The 24,690-nt window shown below is 47.9% G+C and overlaps 1 protein-coding gene across 3 annotated transcripts in view; it reads right to left on the reverse strand.

Moving 5' to 3' along the window:
- Nucleotides 1–24,690, reverse strand: part of SLC9A1 (solute carrier family 9 member A1) — a 62,063-nt gene that overhangs the window by 22,655 nt on the left and 14,718 nt on the right. For all 3 annotated transcript variants that reach the window (XM_077837653.1, XM_077837654.1, XM_077837655.1), the window contains exon 2: nt 1,055–1,515. In XM_077837653.1, the coding sequence (XP_077693779.1) occupies nt 1,055–1,515 (461 nt within the window). The remainder of the gene's footprint in view (nt 1–1,054; nt 1,516–24,690) is intronic.

Consider the following 24,690-nt stretch of genomic DNA (forward strand, 5'->3'; position numbering starts at 1 on the left):
CCGTATGCACTCACTTGTGCAGCCTGCACTGAAGTTTGCACCACCACATCCTCGCTGCTCACTAGCTAGCTAGAGCACAGCAAGCTTCAGCACCTCTACACAAGCTGCAAGACACACCCCAGGCTAACCCCCCCCATCCACTTCCAAGTCAGAGTCTAAGGGGAGATCTAAGTTAGTGCAAGTCATATGCCAGGGTTTAGCAAGCAAAGCATCTAATCCAGTGGTTCCCAAACTTTAACAACCTGTGAACCCCTTTCACTAAAATGTCAAGTCTCACGAATCCTCTCCTAAAAATGAGTATTTCCAGGGATTTTCTCCTTTACCAGAGTATAAATTATAAAAAACAGTGATCTTGGAAATATAAAATTTGTTTTTATGACATGCTTATTACACACTGTTTATTATTATTATTTATCATTACAGTATTTTTATTACATTATGAAAATGGCAAAACTCTTCCACAATCTCACTTTCATAGCTTGTATGACTTGGAATAAGCCTGTTATAAGACAAGGCTCTTATATTTCGTCCAGGAGTATCAGATGTGAAACAGCAGGAAGGTATTTAAGAAGCCAAATCAAAGAGTTTCTCCTACACAAGCATTCGGGTCCTGAGCAGTCCGACGCACATTAAAACAAAGCTTAAACTTGTTCTACATAATAATTTTAAAAATACCACCAGCTGCCTATTTAATTTTAAAAACAGCAAAAAATATCCCCCTCCCTTTCCATTTCTTATAAGGAGTCTTGAAATTTAAAATCTCCTCAGTGTGATAGATATGCTTGCTTTGATCTGCTTAGCTCTTGGAAGTCCAGGGGCCCTGGGCTGCTGGCCCCAGGCTGTCCAGGGTCCCTAGGGACAGCTCTGTTTGCCATTCCCCCCCCCCTCCCCCAGAACCCCCTGTTAAATTTCGCAAACCCCAGTTTAGAAACCACTGATCTAATCCAATCATATCCACGCTGCCCTCCAGTCTAGACTCTGCTGCCCTCGAGGGAGCTCTGCCACCAGAGCAAGCCCAGGGCCTTACAAGCAGCTTGACACGTGCTTCACTCACCACAGTGACGGCGTCATTCAGCAAGGATTCCCCAAACACCAGGATGTGCAGGAGCTCATTGATGTGGATCTCCTCGAAGACAGCCAGCACCGCCACCGGGTCCACTGCCGAGATGATGCTGCCGAAGAGCAGGTTGGCCAGCAGGCCGATGTGACCCAGGCCAGTGCCGCTGATCTGGCACACGGCATACATCAGCCCGCCCAGGAAAAAGGCGTTCCAGAGCGTCCCCACCACTGCAAAGATCAAGATGGTCCCCAGGTTCTCCGTGAACTGGCGCAGGGGCAGGAAGTAGCCGGCATCCAAGATGATGGGCGGGAGGAGGAAGAGGAAGAAGATGTCCGACTTCAGGATTGGGGGACTCTCCCCGACCCCCTTGATGAGTCCCCCAACCAGCAGCCCCACCACGATGAGGAGGCAGCTCTCCGGCACGATGCTGGACACAGAGGGAATCACATGGAAACCTAGGTGAGAGAAGACAGTTGCAGCCATGTTACAACAGGCAGCCCGCCCCTATGGCAGTGAGCATCAAACAATTGAGACGTGTTTGCTGATTAAAGGAAGGGTGGTCTTGTGGCTAAGGCACTGGCTTGGGACCCAGGAGACCTGGAGTCTATTCCCTACTCTGCCACCGACTCAGACACCTCGGGCATGTCACTTCATCTCTGTGCCTCAGCTGTAAAATGGGGATATTAGCACTGCCGTACCTTAGAGCTGCAGACAAATGTATGTGAGCGGCTCAGATAGGAGGGTGATGGACTAAGATGACCCGGCAGATCTTTGTTGTTCATTTCCAGGCCAGGGAACAGAAGAAGCTATGAACTTCCACGGGCATTAGCAGCTGTTAATGGCGTGGCTTTACGGCCACCCCAGCGCTGCCCCACACTCCACCACTGCTAGTCTGAAGGGCTCAAGCTGCTGACTGCTACAGCTCTGCTCATCAGACCTACAAAGCTTATACCCAAATATGCCCCTGGTGGAGAGTACGCTGCCCACACAATGCTGCTACGAAGAACACTAGGCCAGCACAAGTTGGCTTTTGCAACACACCCTTAATACCCCTGGCTGCCAGTCTCCTACTCAAGGAGCCCAGCACCTCTAGCACGGACACTGGCCACTGACTCAGAGGCAGATCCACCGCTCTTTTGAGGCCAGTCAGAGCAGCTTCTTAGCCTTCCCTCTGCAGCAGAAACTAGCTGAAACGTCCAGCTCCTTCCACCATAGAGATGGGAAGGTCGCTCGACATGAAGAACTTGGCAACACATCCTCATGGACCGGGATTGCTCCTTTGTTTTGGGAGCTGAGTCGGGGACTTGTTTTTAACTTGCGAACTCATCCTCACCTTGGGGCATAGGGGAAGAAGGGCAGGATGCGAGCTCACTATATGCCTAGACCCAGCACACCCTTCTGCTGGTGTAGGAATCATTACACCAGATCCAACCAGTGCTCCAGAGAGGTGTTTTATAATCCTATTTTAAACCATCATTTCAACCAAGTTTCCGGATACTGATGCAATTCCCCGGGTTTTACCCAGTGCTTTATTTTTAAGACGCGAGGCACATATGCTACCCTCCAGTTTCCTGGAACAGGGGCGGATTTTAAATGAGAAATCCCATCCTTTTGTTAGCAGCTTGGCCATTTCATTCTTCTGAGCTCGTGGCTGTACCATCTGTTCTTGGTGACGTGGCAAACAGGAAGCTTTCCCCAGTGAAGGAAGGGGTCTAAGTTATCAATCGTTGAACCTAGATTTTCTACATGGATTGAAAGCTCTTTGGGACAGGGGACATCTTTTTGTTGTATGTTTGTACAGAGCCTAGCACAATGGGGTCCTGGCCCATGCACTACAAATAAATATATAAGAAGTTGCAGCTCTTACACGGCTGCAAAGATAACTTTCCAAATGAGAACCAGCATAATGCTTTCCTCTTGAATCTGCAGAGACACAGTCCCAGTGCTTCTGGTGCTGCCCATGGTTTCACCTTGCGGTTGCTTGAGGAAAGCTAACAAGGCTCTGGTCAGTTCTGTTATATTCAGAGGGCTTATCATGGGGGGAGGATGACCCCCATTCACCCCCTTTCTTCTCCCCACACCTCATCACCTAAAGTTTCAAGAAAAAAAAATAGCACGCCCTGCAGGATGCAGGAGCCTTTCGGGCTAAAGGGCCCCAGAGGGGTGGGGGAGAAAAAGAGGACACATTGTCCCCTCTGGGGGCCAAAATGGGGAACCTACAAGTGGCTACAGAGAGAGACTTGAAATTTATCCGCCCCCTACCAGTCAGAGACAGATATGAGAGCCGGAGCCTTGGGACAGACTCCTGTCATGGATCTCAGGACCCTTCTCCTCTCCAGGAGCTAAGGGGGAGTGGAGCTGCTCACCAGAGCATGGCTGCTGGAGCTCGGTGGAGATCCCGAGTTGCCTCCTCCGCCCCCCCCAAATGGCTTCTGGCTAGCAGGTTTAGTTCTCTGGCTAGCAGACATCTGATAGGCTTTTCAAAGTAATAATTAAGGTAGCAGAGAGAGACTAGTAACATTTTTAACACCTGCCTAAGGGAGGGAAACAAAACCCAACCCAGCTTCATCTCTGCAGGTGCCCTAGCTGCAAGGTAAACTAGCAAGCCAAGCGCAGGGAAGAGGACATCTGCAGCTTGTGGATCAGGCAGACGGGGCTTCCTGCCTTCCAAGCCAACCGTGCAACGCAAGCATCTTGCGGCGTGCGCAAACGCAGATCTGGATGGCAAGTGCCTAGTTCAGCTGGGAATGCGGAGCTGACGCAGCCTCTGCTCCGCAGTAACATCCCGCTGCTGTCACCCGATTTAGGTGCTGGGACGGCTAAGGCACAAATTCGAACACATGGCTGACGGTCAAGCAGTGAGTCAGCAGTTTGCTCTGATCACTAGACTGAATCACGTACCCCCAGGTTAATAGGATTTACAATGAACAGGCTAAAGGACAGAAATAGATTTAGAATCATGTTGGCTTCCACCACCTCCAAACTGCTACCTCTGCACAGTGAGGGAGTGGCTGCAGAGCTCCGACATGGGGCAGGGGTTATTTCCATACCCACGACGTGAAACTAGCCAGCCTGGGGTTGGGCTCTGGGCTGAACGAGGGGGTTTGTGACGCTGCAAAGCTCTAACAGCAGAAGGGGCATTTGCAGACCTCAGACAGAGTTACGGCTCAACGAAGGAGGGAAGGAAAAATGCGTAACACTCCGGCTTCCTTTCTCAGGGGGCTCGGCCCAGAATGACCATCGCACCAGTGCCAACTGGCTGCTCCTCGGGGAGGGACTCCTGCACACCCCCACCTATTAGAGTGCCTTAGTCGGAGGAAGCAGCCCCAGCGCATTGGCGACATTTTTGGGGGGGTGGGAGGGCGGGGGATGTGAGAGACAGGCATTAGCACCAAGGGATGTTTTTTAAATGGGGGAATTTTCACGCTGGGAGAAAACGTAGGGTTGACAGCCCCAGAGAACAGAATATTGAAGGCAAAGGTTGCAGCCGCGCAAACTTCCTGCCCTGCCCATGAGCCTCAAATCTGAAGCACATGCAAGTGTGGAACTGTCCATCCGTGAGGGGGGAGTTTGGTCTATGCAGCCCATTCAGTCCATGGCCTCTGCTGAAGCTAGCAAGGGGACTAAGGGGTGCCAGTTACAGTAAATCTGCGTGAGGTGGATACTTGGCCATTGTCTAATTCATGTCACACAGGCCAGATAGTCATCTGGTCACTACAGCCCTGGCTTTTAACCAGAGACCTGGAGGACAGAGGCTCTTAACCCCATTGCTAGTCCCCTGATCCATGCGGTTACCTCTGGCACCAGCTGCCAAGAAGGCACATCCAGTGGAATTACTGTTAGACAGCTGCAATTAATCACCATGCACCAGACCTGCCATTGTCACATACAATCTAAGAGTCTGAAGGGGACAGAAGGTGGCAGAGGATCTGGAGAGGAGGAAAAAGCATCCCCTGCCTTTTGCGTCTGCTAGCGGGCAACCGAGGGAGGAGTGGGGGGAATCATTCAGCTCTTATATTAGGCACACTGAGGCAGTAAAATATGGCAGAAATGCAACCATGAAGACTAAACGGGTTTCAGCCTCCCACCCTAGGAAACAGGCCCCTCCCAAGGTGATGCGCTATTGGAATTTGTCTACACAGTAGTAAAAGACCCACAAAATTGCGGTGTAAACATTTGGGCTCAGGCTGGAGCTGCGGCTCCGAGACCCCATAAGGGGCGAAGAGTCTCAGAGCCTGGGCTCCAGCAGAAGCCCACATGTCTGCACTGCTATTTTTAAAGCTGCAGCCTGAGTCCCCCAAGCCCAAGTTAGCTGACCCAGGCTCTGAGACTTGCAGCCCAGACACACCCTCAGGAACTGACTGGAGCTGCGGATGATCGGACCTTTGCAAACCAGGCTCTGGGGCTTGAAGGCTAAAATCCCAACCTGGTTTCTGCCTTGCACAAAAAGCAGGGGTAGCAGTGGAGTATACCCGGGTCCCTGACCCGGCTAGTTACAGGACACATGGCTTTTGGCGCTTCCGTTGCCACTACCAGACACAGCCACATCTCTCACTTACCCGAAGTCGTGTCGCTCTTTAATACACGTGTCTGTTTCCCAGGAGAGGCGTTAAAGCAGAGGATTGAAAAGGTTTGTATTTCCACTGCATAGGATATTAGTGTTCCTCAACCTTTTTGATACCAGGGACCAGCTTGCTGCCTTCCTAAACCGTGTCAGGAAAATCTCAGGGAGCGGCAAGGAGGCTCCCATGGACTGGCACCGGTCCACAGACCTTCGTTGAGAAACTCTGATCCAATGCACATCAGCCCTAGCCAGATCATGGCTTGAGCTACAGGCATTGCAAGAAATCCACAGTGAGTCAGTCAGGTGTCACTTGCTAAATATGTTCAAGGATTGAATAATATCCTCTCCCCCCAGCAATTCAGTGTCTCTCACTTTGTCCCTTTCGCTCTCAGGATTCCATTAATCTGGAGCATCCATGTGCCAGTGCCAATTAAACATCTACAGCCTTTCTGTGAAGCCCTAAAAATAAACTTACATGGGCTGCGCATTAATTAGGCCTTTGATCTCGCTGAATTTCAACACACTCACTCCCCACCTTCTTCTCTTCTTAAAGAGTGCATGAAAGCTTACTTCTACCGGGCTACTGCTGTGATCCCATGGAGACAATTACCAGCCTCAGCCCGCCAACGACGGAAAGCAAGGAGCATTAGACCAGCTCATCGCAGGGAGGAGAGGGGGTAAAAAACAGACAGTAATGGCAGCAGCGTACCCACTGCTGGAATGGAGAGCCACCCACCCTCAGACTGCCCCAGGCCGGATGTGAGAAAGGGGAGACAGGGCAGTGAGTGGGAGAGAACGGCCCTTGCAGTGCAGGCTTGTGGCACACAAGCAAGGCCAAAGTTCTAACACCACCTCACTTCTAACCCCATCTCCGACACCGACTTCCTGTGAGACTCTGAGCAAGTCATGTGTCTGCATGCCTCGGTTTCCCCATCTGTAAAGTGGGGATAGTATTTACCTGCCTGGACCCTCTGAGTGAAGCTGCGAGGGTTGAGGATTTATTCCAGAGGAACTCTGCAGAGGCAGATTGCTCCTCAAGGGCTAAGCAGCCATATCAGCTGGGGCAAGGCAGCTTTACGCCAATAGCATGTACCAAGCAGCAAGCTCGCCAGGAGAGCTTTGTGAAGCATGCAGGGCCTCGTTCATGCAGTGAAGAGCACCAAGGTGTTTCTTGGGCAGGAGGAGAAAGGTGACAATTGGCCTTCTGATTATCATCCCATTGGAACAGGATTCCCAGCCTAAGCATCCAATGAAGTGAGCTGTAGCTCACGAAAGCTTATGCTCAAATAAATTTGTTAGTCTCTAAGGTGCCACAAGTACTCCCTTTCTTTCTGTGGATACAGACTAACACGGCTGCTACTCTGAAACCTAAGGACTGCCACCCTCTGAAAGGCAGAGGCTAATCCAATATTAAAACAACTAGAGCAGGCTTTATAAAACCTTGCAGCATCCTCACCTCCCAGCTGGGTGGGGATCGTTCAAGAGAAAATTATGTACATCTTTCTCCCATTAAGTGAAGCAGGCACAGGACACCAGAGCTAAGGTTCCCCAGCACCCATTCACATCATTTGCTCATTGCTGTTACCAAGGGAACCTCCCCCTGCCTCATTAGAAGCTCTTGTCTTCTCTCAAGCTCTGTGTGCTGTACGGCGCAGGTGGGAGTGTGATACATCTGCGACATACAAAGGACAGAGTCACTAACTCCAGCTGCTTTGTCCGGCAGAGCTCATTCTCCAAGATCTTTTAAGAAGAGGCAGAGGAGAATGCAGAACCTGCTCCGCTACCAATAGCTTCTGTCCAGAACACAGCCCTGGGCTTCAACGCCAATTCTCTTCCAGCCTCCCAGGACTGAACAACAATTTAGATCTCTGCTCCCTTCAGGAGAACATGAGCAGCCTAGCATTGCATGGATGGCCTGGTAGTTTCCACGTGGGAAAATTACAGAATGCATGGGCTTGCTCAACTGCTGACGGTGTTGCATAAGGGTTATACAAGCTATTTGTCATCTCAGGGCTGAACCCAGCATGGGTTCACTGGGGCACACAGATGCTGTTTTGCTGCTCTCCAATCCTCCTGCGATTTCAAATGGATCGCGTGTTCTTCACTTCCTGCTCTAAACTGTTGTGTTGTGTGCTCTTCAGCCCCTGCTGAAGCCTAGCCCTGTCTGTACAATGCGTGGTCAGTGCTTTGGGACCCTCTGGGATGTAAGCTATGGAAGCACAAAATAGGGTAAGAGAAAGACATGGAACTGGCTGTAAAATGCCACATAACAAATCAAGTCAGGGCTCTATTTATTTTAACAATCCAAATTTAATACCTGGCCCAGGTTAATGCTGGGCAAATCGGGCAAATCTAGATGTATGACGCACATGGACTATCAGCATATGGAATTGGGCATATCTAGTTCAGGTAAAATATTAATTATTTGCAGTGCTTAATTTGTAATGAAAGACATGTCAGGGTTCAGGCCTTTTTTTTTTTTTTTTATTTACACTTTCATAACAGAGGTGGCAAGCCCAGCGGTGCTGGGACTACAAATGGCCAAGCCCTGGCACAAAATTAAGCACTGATTATTTGTATTGTGGTAGTATCTAGGAGCCCCAGTCATGGACCAGGGCCCCATGATGACAGGCACTGTACAAACAGGAAGATGGTCCCAGCCCCAAAAAAGCTGATTCCAGCAGCCTATTTCAAATGAACGAAACTGACATTAGAGACCATTGCTGCTCCTTGGCGTCCTGATTTCAGAAGTAAATCATTTTTTGCTGCAGCACAGGGCAGAAGCCAGTTTTGTTCAATATCTTCATAAATGATCTGGAGGATGATGTGGATTGCACCCTCAGCAAGTTTGCAGATGACACTAAACTGGGAGGAGAGGTAGATACGCTGGAGGGTAGGGATAGGATACAGAGGGACCTAGACAAATTGGAGGATTGGGCCAAAAGAAATCTGATGAGGTTCAACAAGGACAAGTGCAGACTCCTGCACTTAGGACGGAAGAATCCCATGCACCGCTACTGACTAGGGACCGAATGGCTTGGCAGCAGTTCGGCAGAAAAGGACCTAGGGGTTACAGTGGATGAGAAGCTGAATATGAGTCAACAGTGTGCCCTTGTTGCCAAGAAGGCCAATGGCATTTTGGGATGTATACGTAGGGGCATTGCCAGCAGATCGAGGGACGTGATCGCTCCCCTCTATTCGACATTGGTGAGGCCTCATCTGGAGTACTGTGTCCAGTTTTGGGCCCCACACTACAAGAAGGATGTGGAAAAATTGGAAAGAGTCCAGCGGAGGGCAAAAAAATGATTAGGGGACTGGAACACATGACTTATGAGGAGAGGCTGAGGGAACTGGGATTGTTTAGTCTGCGGAAGAGAAAAATGAGGGGGGGGATTTGATAGCTGCTTTCAACTACCTGAAAGGGGGTTCCAAAGAGGATGGATCTAGACTGTTCTCAGTGGTAGCTGATTACACAACAAGGTCTCAAGTTGCAGTGGGGGAGGTTTAGGTTGGATATTAGGAAGGTGGTGGACACTAGGAGGGTGGTGAAGCACTGGAATGGGTTACCTAGGGAGGTGGTGGAATCTCCTTCCTTAGATATTTTTAAGGTCAGGCTTGACAAAGCCCAGGCTGGGATGATTTAGTTGGGGACTGGTCCTGAGCAGGGGGTTGGAGTAGATGACTTCCTGAGGTCCCTTCCAACCCTGATATTCTATGATTCTATGATTTATTTTATTTTTGGAAGTCTCCATAGGAAAAATCCCAGATGGGAAGGATCTCCTCAGGCAGAGCAGCGTTATTACAAAATGACTCACACAGGATGCCTGAGAAGAGTAAACAGCCTTCATTTGCTAATGAGCTAGGAGCATTAACAGCAAGCCAGCTTACACAGGAGTGCATGAAGCTCATTTAGGCTGCTGGCAGAACGCTGCAGGGGGGGAAAAATCTCTGGGGCTAATGACTCTTGCTATCAGACACGTCAAATGCCATAAAAACTATCAAATGCAAGAAAGCTGAGTCAACATTAGTGCTGAGAAATCAAACAATCAAGGAAAAGGAAATCCAAAAGATAGAGGTTTCTATTAAAACACTGACTTGGCCGTGTCACATCCTGCATGTGTTCCGGCACATATGGGCAAACAGAAGTTAAAGACACATTGAAGGAGGCAGACAGAGAAACCATTACCCAGATGCAATGTGGTCAGGTTACGGTTAAGGCAGACCCTAATTTATTCAAGTTCCCAACCAGAATTCTCAACATTCACTTCAGGGAAAACTGAATGCAGCATAATCTCCTCTTGCCCTTAAATGCCTCACACCTAAAATTTATGATCTTTTAAGCAATTAAGGACACCTCAGAGGCTGTACTGTCGCTGCAAAAAAGGTGTGGATTTTACACTGAGATTGGTAACTCAAGATCATTCTCAATGTAAAACCTTAGTGGAGGCAAGGGACAGGTAGTTTTTACCTGTGTGGTTAGTCAAGCTCAACCCTACACATTCCCAACCTGGCACTTGCCTCGATGTAACTAGTCAATGTAATAAACTAGCTGTGCCTTGTCTCCGCTAGGATTTTGCATTGAGATAGATGGGTGTGCTCTTACGCTGAGTTGGCTATGTGTTGCAGTGAAGACATAGCCCACGCTGATGAGTTTCAATAGACGCCCCATGTTCTAAACAGATTTACTGTCAGCCTGCCACTGAAAGGCAAACAGAAGCAGCTCTACTGAGCAAGTCCAAGCACTCAATTTAAAAATGTTTATGACTAAGGCCTTGCACCTACACTTGCTCACATGTGGACAGACTAGCAGTGAGGGATCTTCTGCTCATGCAAAGGCCCACGGGAGAAGCCCACTTGTGTGCTACCCACTGCAGGAGTGGAGCCTAGCTCCCTGGTAAAGCGCTTTGACATCTGAAGATGGAGCGCTGTATAAATATTAATAAAATAACTTTAGCAAGACTGATCTGCTTTTCGACAGAACGGCATGGGGCGTTTTCCCTTTGGCACCGAGAATAAGGTTAAACCATGTTCAATGGCTGCAGCTAGCAACATCAGCATTATGCAGCTGCTTGATGTCCGCCAATGCCTGCTTTCTTTACTCCCTAATGACTCTGAAAATGGTTATGCTGAGTTTTCCTCAAACTTTCTAATCAGAAGCTACATTCGGGCTGAGTCCAAACCAGGTGACACAAGAGAAGAAATGGGGGGTGAAGAATGAAAAACGGATCTCATGCTTTTTAGTCAGGCTTGCTAACAGTGGACACCATCATAAACTGGCCCCTCACTATAGCAGGAGGTGAGTGATGGTGATGGGAGGTGATCTTTTAACTAAAGCTAACATTTGTACCAGTGCAGCTAAGATAAAAGTGCTATTGAGGCTTGGTGGTATTTATTATTGATCAGTAGATCTCTAAGCGCTCCATAATCTTTAACCCTTACAATGCCCTTGTAAAAAGAAAAGGAGGACTTGTGGCACCTTAGAGACTAACCAATTTATTTGAGCATAAGCTTTCGTGAGCTACAGCTCACTTCACTGGATGCATTTGGTGGAAAATTTGGTGGCGAATACAGACTAACATGGCTGCTACTCTGAATGCCCTTGTAGGACACAGAGGTGCTATTATCCCCATTTTACAGATGGGGAACTTAGGCATAGAGAGACTGAGGCCCATATCCACAAAGGTATTTAAGTTTCCTAAGTTCTGAATTCAGTGGAAGACCTTTGTGGCTCTAGGCCTGGGTGACTTGCCCAAGGTCACACAGGAAGTGTATGATGGAACAGGGAATTGAACCCAGATCTCCCAAGTCTTAGGCCTAACCACTGGGCCAGGCTTCCTCTCTCTAAAGGCAATCTGGTTGTACATAGTTGCCCATGGAGGGGCGGTCTCGAAGGTATTCTTTGGGCACTCTCCTACCTCATCCATGGACAGTGTTTTGATCATTTATTTTTTTCCTTCACCACCCACTGATGCACGAACAGCTTGCCAGCCACAGTCAGACGCAGCATCAGGATTGTGATCTAGCAGGACATGTGCTGTCTCTTGGGGTGCTGACAGCGATAGCCTGGATTATAGCTACTCATCAAATTGAAAAGAATCCATCCAGTGCCATGGAACAGGTCAGATCTGGCAACAGACTGAGCAGGAAGAGGTTGCAAAAGAGGCTGGATGCTAAATATTATGGCTGAAGCAGAAAAAGTTCCAGAATGTACAAGGAGGGGGGAGAAACATTCTTCTTAATCTCTGAGGACAGGACAAGAAGCAATGGGCTTAAATTGCAGCAAGGGAAGTTTAGGTTGGACATTAGGAAAAAATTCCTAATTGTCAGAGTGGTTAAGCACTGGAATAAATTGCCTAGGGAGGTTGTGGAATCTCCATCATTGGGGATTTTTAAGAGCAGGATGGACAAACACCTGTCAGCGATGGTCTAGATAATACTTAGTCCTGCCTTGAGTGCAGGGGACTGGACTAGATGACCTCTCGAGGTCCCTTCCAGTTTTATGATTCTATGAAATACCTAGATTTCCTACCTTAACTTCCAAAGCAACTCTTTTGGTGGAATCCCAGCAGACAGCTCAGTAACAGTAACTGATACTATGTCATTAATTCCAACGTGTTTTACTGCTGATTAGCTATGGTATATCTAGGAATCAGTTCACCCACCACTGAAATGGTACCACCTCTGGGTTGGAAAATAGCAGCTGTGTGACAGCAACACTGCATGGACATGGTAGAGAAATATAGACGGGGGTGTCTATTTATCCTCTCACAGTGCTGTACAAGAACAAGGAGTCCAATGAAATTGAAAAGCAGCAAGTTTTTAACTAATAAAAGCAAAACCTCTGTTTTACATGATGCATAATTACCCTGTGGAACTCTCTGCCACAAGGTCTAATTGGGATTAACAGTTTGGTAGGTTTTAAAAGAGGATTACTCACAAGTCTATTCTTAAAAACATCCACAACTATGTCAGATAGCATAAAATCACACCGGGCGGGCACTAGTCCCTAACTGCCTGGGGTTCAGAAGAAGTTCCCTCTCATGGCAAGTAACAGAGATTGTGCCTTCTGGGGTTTCTTGCACCTTCCTCTGAAGCATCTGGTATTGGCCACTGTCAGAGACAGGACAGTGCACTAGAGGGACTACAGGTCTGGTTCCTACATACATTTCAGCAGCGAAGAGCACATTGTCCCAGTGAAGCTGCCCAGGAATTTTAGGCAGGCAGAATGCATATGCCAGGGCCCCACAGTCACCATCCCTCCTCCAATGGAAAAGATTAAGAAACGAGGGAGGAAAAAGCACTTCATATATTCACTCTGCTTTTGTTCGATTCCAAGTCCCATAAAACCAATGTCTTGAAACAAAGAGGGATGGGAGAGGAACCAGAGCATGCCAACTTCCCATGTTAACATTTGCATTTACATGTGTTGCTGCCCAACTGAACTGGAACGGAGCTGGAGCCAGTCTGCCTCTCTGCATTGGGAAGGATGACTGCAAGCAAGATGGCTCATCCCCAGCATAGGCTGTTGCCCCAGCGCCATGAGGATCCTGCAAATCAGACAGCTTTGATGACTGCCATCCATACCATGGAGCAATGGGGTATCAGTCAGGCACATGGCTTCAGCCCTAGAGTTTTTAAGAGCCTGGACTCTCCAGCCAAGTCCAATGAAGAGTCTCAGATATAACCCGTTAACTACCTTGTAACCCTCCCTTTTCTATCTCAAGCTCCCAAGTGCTCACAGACAACAATGCAGGAGGACAGCAGCACGGGTTTCACTAACAGGACAATGTCCATAATTGGATGTCCTACCATCAGCCACAAAGGAAAGGGAGCATCCCCTACAGCTAAGGGCAAGTTGCTTGAAAGCTCAAGAGCTTCCTTTGATATCATACCTTTGGGAGCATCCTCCGACTACGAGCAAATATTGGGAGCACGGGAGAAGAGGGAGAAAGATCCACAGGTAAATCAGGGCTTGATCCTGCTCCCACTGGAGTTACAGAGGGCTAGAATACTATGTCCATTGCAGCAGAGCAGACCCTCACCTGAGCAGAAGATGGAGGGCCATGGGAATTTTACTCCAGTTTTCTGAACAGAGAGGAGTCTAGGACAGTGGAACTCCAGACTGGAAACCTCACTTCACTATAACTCTAATTGTGATCCCATGGATGGGGAGCCAGCACCTTTTCACGGTTTAATATCCTCCTCTCCCACACACAGCACCCTGTCTACATTACAGTCAGGCACGTTGGGATTACAGGACACTGTAACAATGTCCTTTGCCAAAAACTGCAGGGCTTGAGCAGAGAGAGAGCTTCTCAGTAGATCTATCCACCTATGGTACTTATCTGGCCTCCATTAGCATAGCATCTGAAAGCCTCACACAGTAGGTTTATCCTCCCAACACTCTAGCAATGTGGAGCGAAGTCACCGAGTGTAAACCACTGGATTATCCTTTCTCTCGAAAGGCAACATAGGCTGTAGACAGACTTCCAAAATTTGGAACAATTTCCATTGCCATCTGCAGCCAGTCACCACTAAAATTGTCTGAAACCTGTCATTAAAATTAGGTTCTCTAAACTCAGTGCTCTTAATAACATGCCCCACTATTATTGCAGGGAACACACTTCCATCTCCAGACACATCTTATGAGTTACCGTTCCGCTTTCCCAGAACGGGAGAAACTGAGGCACAGAGAGGGGGGAAGTATCTTGCCCACAACCATGCAATGACTCAGGGTCAGAGTGGGGAATAGAACCCAGGAAATCCTGATGCTCAGCCCACCAGCCCATGCTGCTTTTCAGTAGGTCAGATATTTTACAGCAATAGCCCTTTTCAGAGAGGACTGAATACCAAGGACAGGAAGATGTTGCTCTTTTGTGTGACTTCTGGATGGCACTAAAATCCCCGGGTCATCAAGTTCCAAACCAAAAGTGGAAGACCTCAAAGAGAGGATCCCCCCCACTCCTCCCAATTATTAACTGTGGTTATTCCTTTGCTGTTATAACTAGGATTGTGCTGCCCTTAGCCCCCTGATGGGAGGGTAGTCTGGATGCAGTTTTAAAGGAGAAACGCGGTTCCCTCCTCCAGTCTCTGCTCAGCCAGCTGATGCATACAGCACAGAACGAAGAGCAAAAAGTTAAGTCTGCAGCAAAACTGCAGCTCCTAGAGCAGACCAGCTATTTGCAAGGAAGCAATACTCCCAACAAAACCCTGTGGCTTCCACCTCACCGGAGCTACACCATGGAACTAGACCCATTGCTGTTCCTAACACAGCACAGGGGGGAAGCCACGAACAGCTGGAAAATAGATTAACACAGGAGGGGAGCGGAGCATGCTCAGTTGGGGCTGCCCTTCTGAAGGACACTGCAGATAACTTGCTCCAGCAAGATAGACACACCTCAGGTCTCTGTGCAACCCAAGAGTCTTCGCAACAGGGCTACCTTAACTCTTTAGAGAGAAAAAAAACCAAACAGGAGTACTTGAGGGTGCCACAAGTACTCCTGTTCTTTTTGCAGATACAGACTAACACGGCTGCTACTCTGAAACGTAATGCTTTAGGAGGCTACAGCTGGCAAGTCAACCCCATCCAAAGAGCAGCAGTAAGAGACTATGAACAAGGATGCTGCTCTTCCTAGACTCGACTGAGGGGTTAAGTGCTGAAACGTATATGCATTTCAGCAGCCAGACGGAACACCCTCCCCCAGTGTTATTTACCGCTTTCAGAGGGATTGACAGGTTCTTGCTCCCCTATACAAAAAGGATCAGCGCAGCTGTACAATTGACTGCGTTGACACCAGAGTCACTCTAGGAGGTGGATAAACTGTGATCCAGTCACTAGATGCCTGTGGCTGCTTAACAGGGGAGCAAGCGTGATCCCCTTTTAATACCGTTATCCTAATTTTGGTACTTATATGGCCAGCCCCCGTTGCCACAGTAACTACGTACCTAATCCAGCTGCAGTCCTGCTACATCCACCACCTACGAATCCCAGCGTCCCCTCTCATCCTTCAGTTGGCCCTTTGAAGACCGCTGTATTCCACGCCCATTTAAACTCCCCCTACCACTTCTATACCAGCTTAATGAAAGGGGCCTGCTCCCCGATGAACTAACCAGTGCACCTGTTTCCCCGAAGAGCTTGCCAACCAAATTTTTTGCCCAGCATTAGGAAAAGACAATTTCCACCAGACTATGTCCAGCTATGAACTTAAAAAGGCAGAGGATAGAGTGGGGGTGGGGAGTTGCCGCTAGACTGGTACCTTCTTTTTCTGAACGGACTAGGAGAGAACGCATGGTTTCTGGGCTAGGCAGGACAGACAAGCACTAAGCTGGGTGACGCCTCTGATTGCACACATTTCTTTACTCCTATTGAGCAACTTGTCATACAACGGGGGAGGGAATGGTCTTTGGCAGGCAGAGTATGGGTCTGGGAGTCAGGACTCCTCCTGAGTACTATTCCCACTGACTGACTGATTCCAAGGGTACAGTGACTTCATTTCTGTTTTCCCATGTATCACCATAAGAATACTGCCACTTCCCAGAGCTGCGAGGCTTAATTAGTGTTTACGAGTGCCTTGAGATCCACTGAAATGCGAGAGATTACTCAATTAAAATCCTGTATATCTGTGCATTTTGGAGTGAGGGTTTGTGGAATAAGCATCTGGGACTAATCTACTAGCTCATGGCTAGCATCCGATCATCATGTGGAGGAGGGAAAGCTGATTCCTAGTTAGCTACTTCCTCAACTACTTCCTCTCCTGGCTAGATGGAGAGCCGTTCCCTAACCCCGCCCTCCAGTTACTCATTTATCCAGACACTGAGTGAGTTTCCAGGGTCCTCCTTCACTCCGGGGAGAGGATCCTGGAAAAGGTCAGTTGAAAGGCATCCCCTGCCCCCTAGCTAATCTTCCCCAGACACAGGCATGGCTATGAATTCAAAAGTGCTTCCTATGACATTATGGAATGTTATACCCAGGTGCTTTAACAGAGTTCTACCTCAAAAATCCACATCCCTCACAGAGCCCCCAGTAGGCAGGGGGGCAAATGGGACCAACCAGCCCACCGAAATGAAAAATAAAAGCCAAAGGAAGACCTAGGGCTCATGCAACCACAGCAGCACCAGGCAGTCAGCAGTAACCTAGATGCTTTGGGGTAGAGACAGAGATTAGACATGCCCTGAGGAAACTAAACAGCTAGTGGTTTACACCTAACAATAGACCAAAACCAATGCTCATGTCCACCCTGCTGTTAAGGCCTTAACACTTAAATTATATTTGTTAAAACACATTAGGCCACTCAATCACCTGCCCCATCCCCAAAACTGATATTTAAAGAGGGATGAGCCCCATACCACGTCATCCTGGGAAGCCATCACATACGCGCTTTCCCCCACCTCCAAACTTCTTGGCTTCTCCCCCCACTGCAGCTCTCCTTCCCCAGGGCGATATGAGGGCTGGTGCCAGGCTGTTTGCTCCTCCAAAAACACTGACATTAGTTGAGGGGCAAGAGAAAGTACCAGTCAAAGGCTCTGGAGCCAGAATCAACCCAAAAAGCCTCATTGAGGGGGGTGGGAGGAGTAGGAAAAGAAAAGAAAAGAAAAAAAAAAGTCCTATGGCTCCCTCAGACAGAAGGATGCAAGCTCCATCCAAACTTTCCCTAACGCCCTTGGACTTTGACCTAGGCTGCTAAGCAGCAATTTCAGAGTAGCAGCCGTGTTAGTCTGTATTCGCAAAAAGAAAAGGAGGACTTGTGGCACCTTAGAGACTAACCAATTTATCTGAGCATGAGCTTTCGTGAGCTACAGCTCACTTCATCGGATGCAAGTGATGCATCCAATGAAGTGAGCTGTAGCTCACAAAAGCTTATGCTCAAATAAATTGGTTAGTCTCTAAGGTGCCACAAGTACTCCTTTTCTTTAAGCAGCAATTGTTATTTCATCCAGATTCAATCAGCTAAATGGTGAACTCACTGAACCACCGCATGCAGTGGGCCCTTTCAGTAGCTAGGTAAGATCTACTAGCGTCAACATCCTGGTTTGTAGTTTCTAGCCATTTGCAGTCTGCAAATGGTGGGCATTGTATACATCAGCCTCATTTGATGACATTCAGACCAACAGATGATTTGGGTGGGTGAAGGGAAAAATACTTGGCGGTAGCCCTGTCTGCAGAATTGCTGCCTGATGAACTTCATTAAACAGCTCTTAACACCGGAATGGGGCACTGGACTAAAGTCTAGGAAAGACACATTGGCCAGTGTAACTTAGATCTGGACTGAGACCTCTAGGAGACAACCTTCCCATTTAGCTCGTGTACAGACCTTGGGCTCTCTTTTCTCACACAGAGCCAGGCTGATTTACCCTGGCTGATTTACCCCAGCTGAGCTTTGAGCCCACAACATTGAATACAGAGTGGAAACCCACCCAGGCTAACATTAAGTGTCCAGCTGGTTTGCCGTGACCAAAGCTACCAGGCATGTCTTGCCTTTGCACTGAATTCAAAAGAATGTCTCTGGAAGGTACCAACAAAGGAGAATGCAATTGTGTTTTCTGTTTAATAGCTAGGAAGATTTGTTGCCAGCTCCCCAAAGTATGATCTTTTCCTCTCTTTCATTTGGGTCTCTCACCACTCCTTCCTGGAATAAAAAACAAAAAGTCCACAAATGTGCTCACCCAGAGATCCCACCTTAACAATAAAATGTTCCCTTGCTTTTCACACCTTCTTGTATTACTGCAAACAAAGCTGCTAATGGTTTAAAGGAAGTTGCATTTCCCATATTAGCAGATTAACAGGTACCTGATACAGTTTGTTTAACTTCACACACACTTACATGACAGTCTTACCGCCTACAAGAAACTAAACCCACATGAGAAAGCGACCTGCCCAGACCCAGTCACTTTGCAGAAGATAAAGAATGTTAATCATATCACGCCAGCCCCTCATGCTATGAATGAGTCCAAGCTTTAGACCTACCGCAGAACAGGAGAGAACTCCTGTAGATTACTGTAACCCAGCCACCCAAAGAAATGTACTCCCCAACCCCGAGGCATGTGAAACATCAGTCTTTTAAGGAACAGTTATTCAGAGCTTTTGACGAATTCCAGCTGCCAGAATGAGCAAAGGCCACAGGGACGAGCAATAGCTGGAATAGGCAGATTGTATCTTTAAACAGTTGAATTTCACTGGGCACTGAGGAAGGTCAAGCCATCTAGACAGAAGGAAATGGGTACAGGCTGCTGATCCTCCCCTTTCAGAACAACACAAGCCCCCTAGGAGGAGTGCCAATCTCCTTGCCATTTTTTTGAGAGCGAAAAGCCTGCGGGACCAGGGCTGAGTCAATAAGACAAGAGTCTCTGTTCCAACACATTAAAAACTGACTCCTCACGCTATTATTGAGCCATAGGAAATCACTCCCTGCTACAGCTTCAGGGCAGGGTGCATCTGGGCCACATCTCGGTCACAAGGGCCTTGTCTTCACCAAGGAATTTTTGGCTCAGATTTCCTGCCCGTTTTTATCACTGGATGCAGCTCCACCAATGGGAGAACTGGTGTACATAGGGCTCAAAGGCAGCTACTGGGCATTTTAAGCCCCACGTTGTCTACTATCGCTCAGAGTAGCTCTATAGCGTACAGCCACTGCCAGATTTGGAGTCCTGTCGATTATATCACTCCCACCAGCAGTTGCAAAGGTGGATAATTTTTAACAGAAAAATTTAGCACAGGACTATGCAAAGCTTAAGAGCCTGGGAAACTGCACCATTTCACCCTGCGAGCTACAACACTGCCAGGTGCCCACAGTGGTGGTCATACCATTTCAGGTAAACTCTGTCCATACGCAGCATCCCAACTACTCTGCATTGTGGGTACTTATCACATCGTTCCCGGCACAAGACCACTATCTGCTGCTTTGTCCAGTTTTCTCCTTGTAAAAGGCAAACTCAAGTTTCACACATATCAATTGTATATGTTTAGAAATACATGTGTAGCATTAAGGCTTTTATTTTGCAAGTGAAACATCTACTATGTTCTAGAGCATCCAGCCATGACCAGAGGTCATGGGAGAGGCATTCTGGAACAGTGTTGGGAGGACCAATTGCAGCGATGCAGCTGAACAAAATGTCCAAAGTGACACTGCAATGATGCAGCAATCCAACAAAGAGTGCAAAGATGAACCTTATTCAGAGCGAATGCAATGTAAACAGGGCTGAGTACAGATGTGAGAGGTGTTATAGGTACTGTAGGTTCTTGTGACACCAATTCTCTAGTGCAACCGAGCCTTTTGAGCTCCCAGCATCAGTTCCAAAATAGCTTTATTCCCTGGAGGAACAGGCTCAAATCTCAGCAGAGTTGAATCAGTCCGTTGTCCTTCTGAGAAAGATACACTGAGATGTAGGCAATTTCTGTGAGCTGTTCTATTAGATGAAATCTTAGGAGTATGTGCTATCTGTGAATACTAAAGATCCGCTGGTAGAGGTTTACCCATGCATCCATGACCAAAATCCCCCATCCCATTCTCAATTCAGTATGTTGCATACTGCTTGTCTGCCTGGTGGTAGCCCTCCCACCCCAAAAGTAGCTGAATTTCAGTGGCATTGCATATATTTTGTACAGGACTTTGGGATCCTTTAGGATGAAAACAATGATGTAACCACAGAAAAAATGTACAATTAAACAAGGTACTCTGATCTTTTCCTTAAAATGCTGTGAGATTAAGGCATTTTAAAAGCTGCTAGAAGGCTGGAGAGGCTTTGGTGCTGAACAGAACGTCTATGAGCCCAGGAATCATTCATTTAGCGTTTGGCCTCAGAGTTTGGGTGAGAGGCTCCATTTCATCTGTGGTAACAGAGCTGAGGACTTGGCTACACTTGCGAGGAAGAGTGCATCAAAGCAGCCTCAGGCACCCTAGCTCACTACCCATCCACACTGGCAAGGCACATAGAGCGCTCTGACTCCACGGCAAGAGTGCTCCTGGTGCTCCACCTCGGCGAGAAGATTAACACTTGGTGCGCCTTGGCTGAAATGCCCGGGTGTCAATGTGAATGAGGTGTTGCATTACTGCGCTCTGATCAGCCTCCAGAAATGTCCCATAATCCCCTTAAGTCAAGTGGCCACTCTTCTCATTGCTTTGGAATCGCTGAGGAATGCAGATATGTCCTTTGAAAGCTCCGTTTCTGACAGCCGGCTGCTTATCTGCTCTGAGACAGAGCAACCATTACTGTGGAATGCTGAAGGGGGGGGGAGGGAGAGAGGGGGTCTGCTGCTGTCTGAACTTACAAGACAGCATGCTGACATGCTCTCAACCCCCCAAAAACCCACTCTCTCTCCTCCCACATACATACAAAACACACTCCCTGTCACACTTCACCCCCCACCCCCATTTGAAAAGCACGTTGCAGCCGCTTGCATGCTGGGATAGCTACCACAATGCACTGCTCTCTGTGGCCGTTCCAACAGCTGCTAATATGGCCAAGCCAGTGCGCTTGTAGCTGTCAGTGTGGACAGATTGCAGAGCTTTCCCTACTGCACTCTACGAAGGCTGGTTTAACTCAAAGCCCTCTACTTCTGCAAGTGTAGCCATGCTGTAAGTCTCAACACGGACGGAGACTAGAGGCGGACAGAAGAATGCTGCAGACAAGGTCAGTCAACCAGCCAAGAAAGAAATCCCTACCAGCAACAGATAGATGCTGTGATAAATGAAACTGGGCTGGGGTAGCTCCCTTTTATGGACACCCACCCAGCCAGCAGCTATAAAATCCCTCTTAGTAGCTGTTCTCCAATTGCTCTACCTATAAAGGGTCACTGCTATTCATAGGTAAAAGGAAGTGAGGGGGCACCTGCCCAAAAGAGCCAATGGGAAGGCTAGAACTTTTTAAAATTGAAACAAGACTCCCCTTTTGTCTGTCTGTAGTTCTCCTGGGGAGAGGCGGACAGGGCAGCAACTATGCTGTAAGAGTTTGGGCCAGGTATGAAGAAATCATTAGTATCATACCTAGAAACTACTCATTTAAAACCCCAGATATGTAAGTAGATCAGGAAATGTCTGGGAAGACGCGATTAGGTTTATTCCTTTTATTTCGTTAGGGCTTGTGGATTCCTCTGTTCTAACCCCAGGTGCTTTTGTTTTGCTTGTAACCTTTAAGCTGGACCTCAAGAAAGCTATTCTTGGTGCTTAATCCTTATAGTTGCTCTTTTAAAGCAATAGCCTGAGTTCCCAGATATATTTTCTCCCTTTTTTTGGTCAATAAAATTTACCTTTAAGAACGGAATTGGATTTTTGTGTCTTAAGAAGTTTGTGCACATGTTGTTTAATTAGCTGGTGGCAACAGCTGATTTCCCCCCCCCCCCGCCCCCTTCTCTGCTCTTCCCCAGAGGAGGGGTGGGGGTGGCTGAAAGGGCTTGGGGAAGGAATTCCCAAGTGCTCCTTCCTGGGCTCTCAAGGGGTTCTGCACTTGGGTGGTGGCAGCATCTACCCACCCAAGGTCAGAGAAAAGCTGTAACCTTGGGAGTTTAATACAAGCCTGGAGTGTCCGGTATTAATTTTTAGAATCCTTGCAGGCCCCCACCTTCTGCACTCGAAGTGCCAGAGTGGGGAATCAGCCCTGACAGATGCCCTGGAAGGCAGTCCTGCTGTGGTGGATGGAACAAAAAAAGTTAGTGTACATAAGCTTCTTTTAGTATAGGCCAGAGAGATTGATTTCCTAGAATTCAGGCCAGAGAGGCCTTCTGCTGAACAGCCACATGCCCAAGAGCCCCCTCAAATGGAAAGCCAGAAGCTGGGGAGGGCGGAGGGGGGGAACCAGTGTTTAATTTGTAACTTGTCATCAGTCACTTGCAACACACATGGTGGCTGTGACCTTTTCCAGCAGCAGGATATGCTAGGACGAGAGGGCCAAGTCGACTATTCCCACACTCCATCCATCACACCTAACACTATAAACTCTAGCTCCGTATGTTTAAAGCCTCACATGTGAAGTGTATATACTTTCTTGATCTCTAGAGCTGGCAAAAGTCAAACCAAGAGTGATTTGCTTTCCAGCTGTCTCCAGTAACCCCTAGGGTGCAGCTATCGCTCCAGCTGAAGTGACAGTAAAAGGCACTCAGGTACCATGGTGATGGGTGCAGTACAAGTGCCTAGATACTGTAGATAGATACTGTATTTCTGTTTCTAAAGCCACCAAAGGATTAACTGGCTGTTGTTCCATCTCATCTGGGCACAATACTTGGCAGCTTTCCAGGATCCAACCACAACATACAGCAACCTTCATCCGAAGAAGCAAGATGGTCTTGCGGTTAAAGCACAGGACTCGGAGACAGGAGTTCTGGGTTCTTATTCCAGCTATGCCACCTGGTTTGAGACTCTTTGTGCCTCATCCTGAAACAGGGCTAATACCTGCCCATCTTCAAGGATGTTGCATGGCTGAAGTTTTTGTTGTTTGTCAAGGACATTGAGATCCTCAGACAGAAGGTGCTGAAGACAGACAAAGGGCTCTCAGTGGTTAACAAATGTTAATTAAGTCTAACACCAACTATATCCATCTCCATCAATGGGGAAATTGAGGCACAGTGACTTACGCAGTGTCATGCAGGAGGTCAAAGGCAAGGACAGAAACAGAATCCAAGAGTTAGGATTTTTAGTCTGCTGTTCTAGCTACTCAGCAACGGTAAGAGTATTGGAGAAAAGGATCTGCTATTAGAGACCAGCAAGTTCAGTGCAATAATGGAACGTTGAGTGTCCAAGCTCCTCACTTCCTTTCCTCCATCAAATCTTACATCTAGTGACTACTAAGTCAAAAAGCACCACACAAACAGATTTCCTGTTTAAAACTAAAGAGTGAGAGAGTTCTTCGGATTGATTGCTGTCCCTGCCATCCAGCCCTCTATAAAGCATTGGCCCTGAAGTCAGATAACTGCAGAGCATAGCAGACAATTAAAAAACAAACTAAACAAAAACAAAAGCCATTTCCACCCACACTGGAAACCAGACAGCAAATCTTACTTGTGGTTTGTTCTTACAAGCCTGCAAATTTCTAGGCCAGCACTAAACAGGCACCTAAGTTTCCACCAATTAACTTTATTATCCTGACATAGGCAGCTGCTCATCCAGACCAGCTAATGTCTCTAAACAGGCCAGGGACAGTCTGACTGCTTCCTTGGTCCCCTGCCTCCAAAGTAATGAATGAATTTGGACGGATCAGTTACTCAAACACTTCTCCAAGAGCTGCAGAGGTGAGCAGCTCACAGAACCACATTTGGTGCACCGTCTCTTGCAGGAGACCATAAAGAGCCTGACTTGTTTACTTACCAACTCAGCTACACACAGTTTTTAAGAGGGTCTGAAGTTATTTTAGCTTAAATCAATGTGTAATAGATTTCAGCTAACCCAAGTCCACACCGGGGGAGGGAAGACACGGGGGGGGGGGGGGGAGGAGCACGACTGCACCTCTTTGCTCCATCCTCTACCAGAGCAGGGTTTAGATCAGGCCTACGTCATTGCTCTTCTAGCCACATAAAACCATTTTAGAAGTGGCTTCAGAGAGCAAACATGCTGTTTGTCTCCTTGGCGAGGAGGAAGGCTCATTATTGGGGCCTTCCTTACTTCCTCCCAGACCTGGTTTAACATTAAATCCTCCCTAAATTAACCGCTTATGATTTGGCAAATAAGCTATAGTACAAACCAAGACCACCCGCTCCTTTCACCCGCTCGCTTACCCCTTCTTGGGGCAAGGAAACGGACTCTGGAGGGGGCTGATAAAGCAGAGGGATGAAAGAGATAAACATAAGCCGCGTGCGTGGAGAAGATTAAACTCATGACCCGGTCATCTGACACAGACATGTACACAGAGCAGTCAGTCAGCACTTATGCCTTGAGTCACAGAAACAGCCACTCTGACCCTAACTGAGAAACTAGGGCCTTCTGAACTAGCTGGACAGCTGCAAGTTGGTACAGGGCTCCCATTAGCCAGCCTACAGTGCTCGAACTCCACGAGATGATAGTACACTACCACCGTCAGTGCAGCTGGGATATTCACCACCCCCACGTACGCAAGGCCAGCCCTGGTCACTATTTGAATAGCA

This window comes from Eretmochelys imbricata, chromosome 19 (assembly GCF_965152235.1).
Source record: "Eretmochelys imbricata isolate rEreImb1 chromosome 19, rEreImb1.hap1, whole genome shotgun sequence".
Taxonomy (NCBI): Eukaryota; Metazoa; Chordata; order Testudines; family Cheloniidae; genus Eretmochelys; species Eretmochelys imbricata.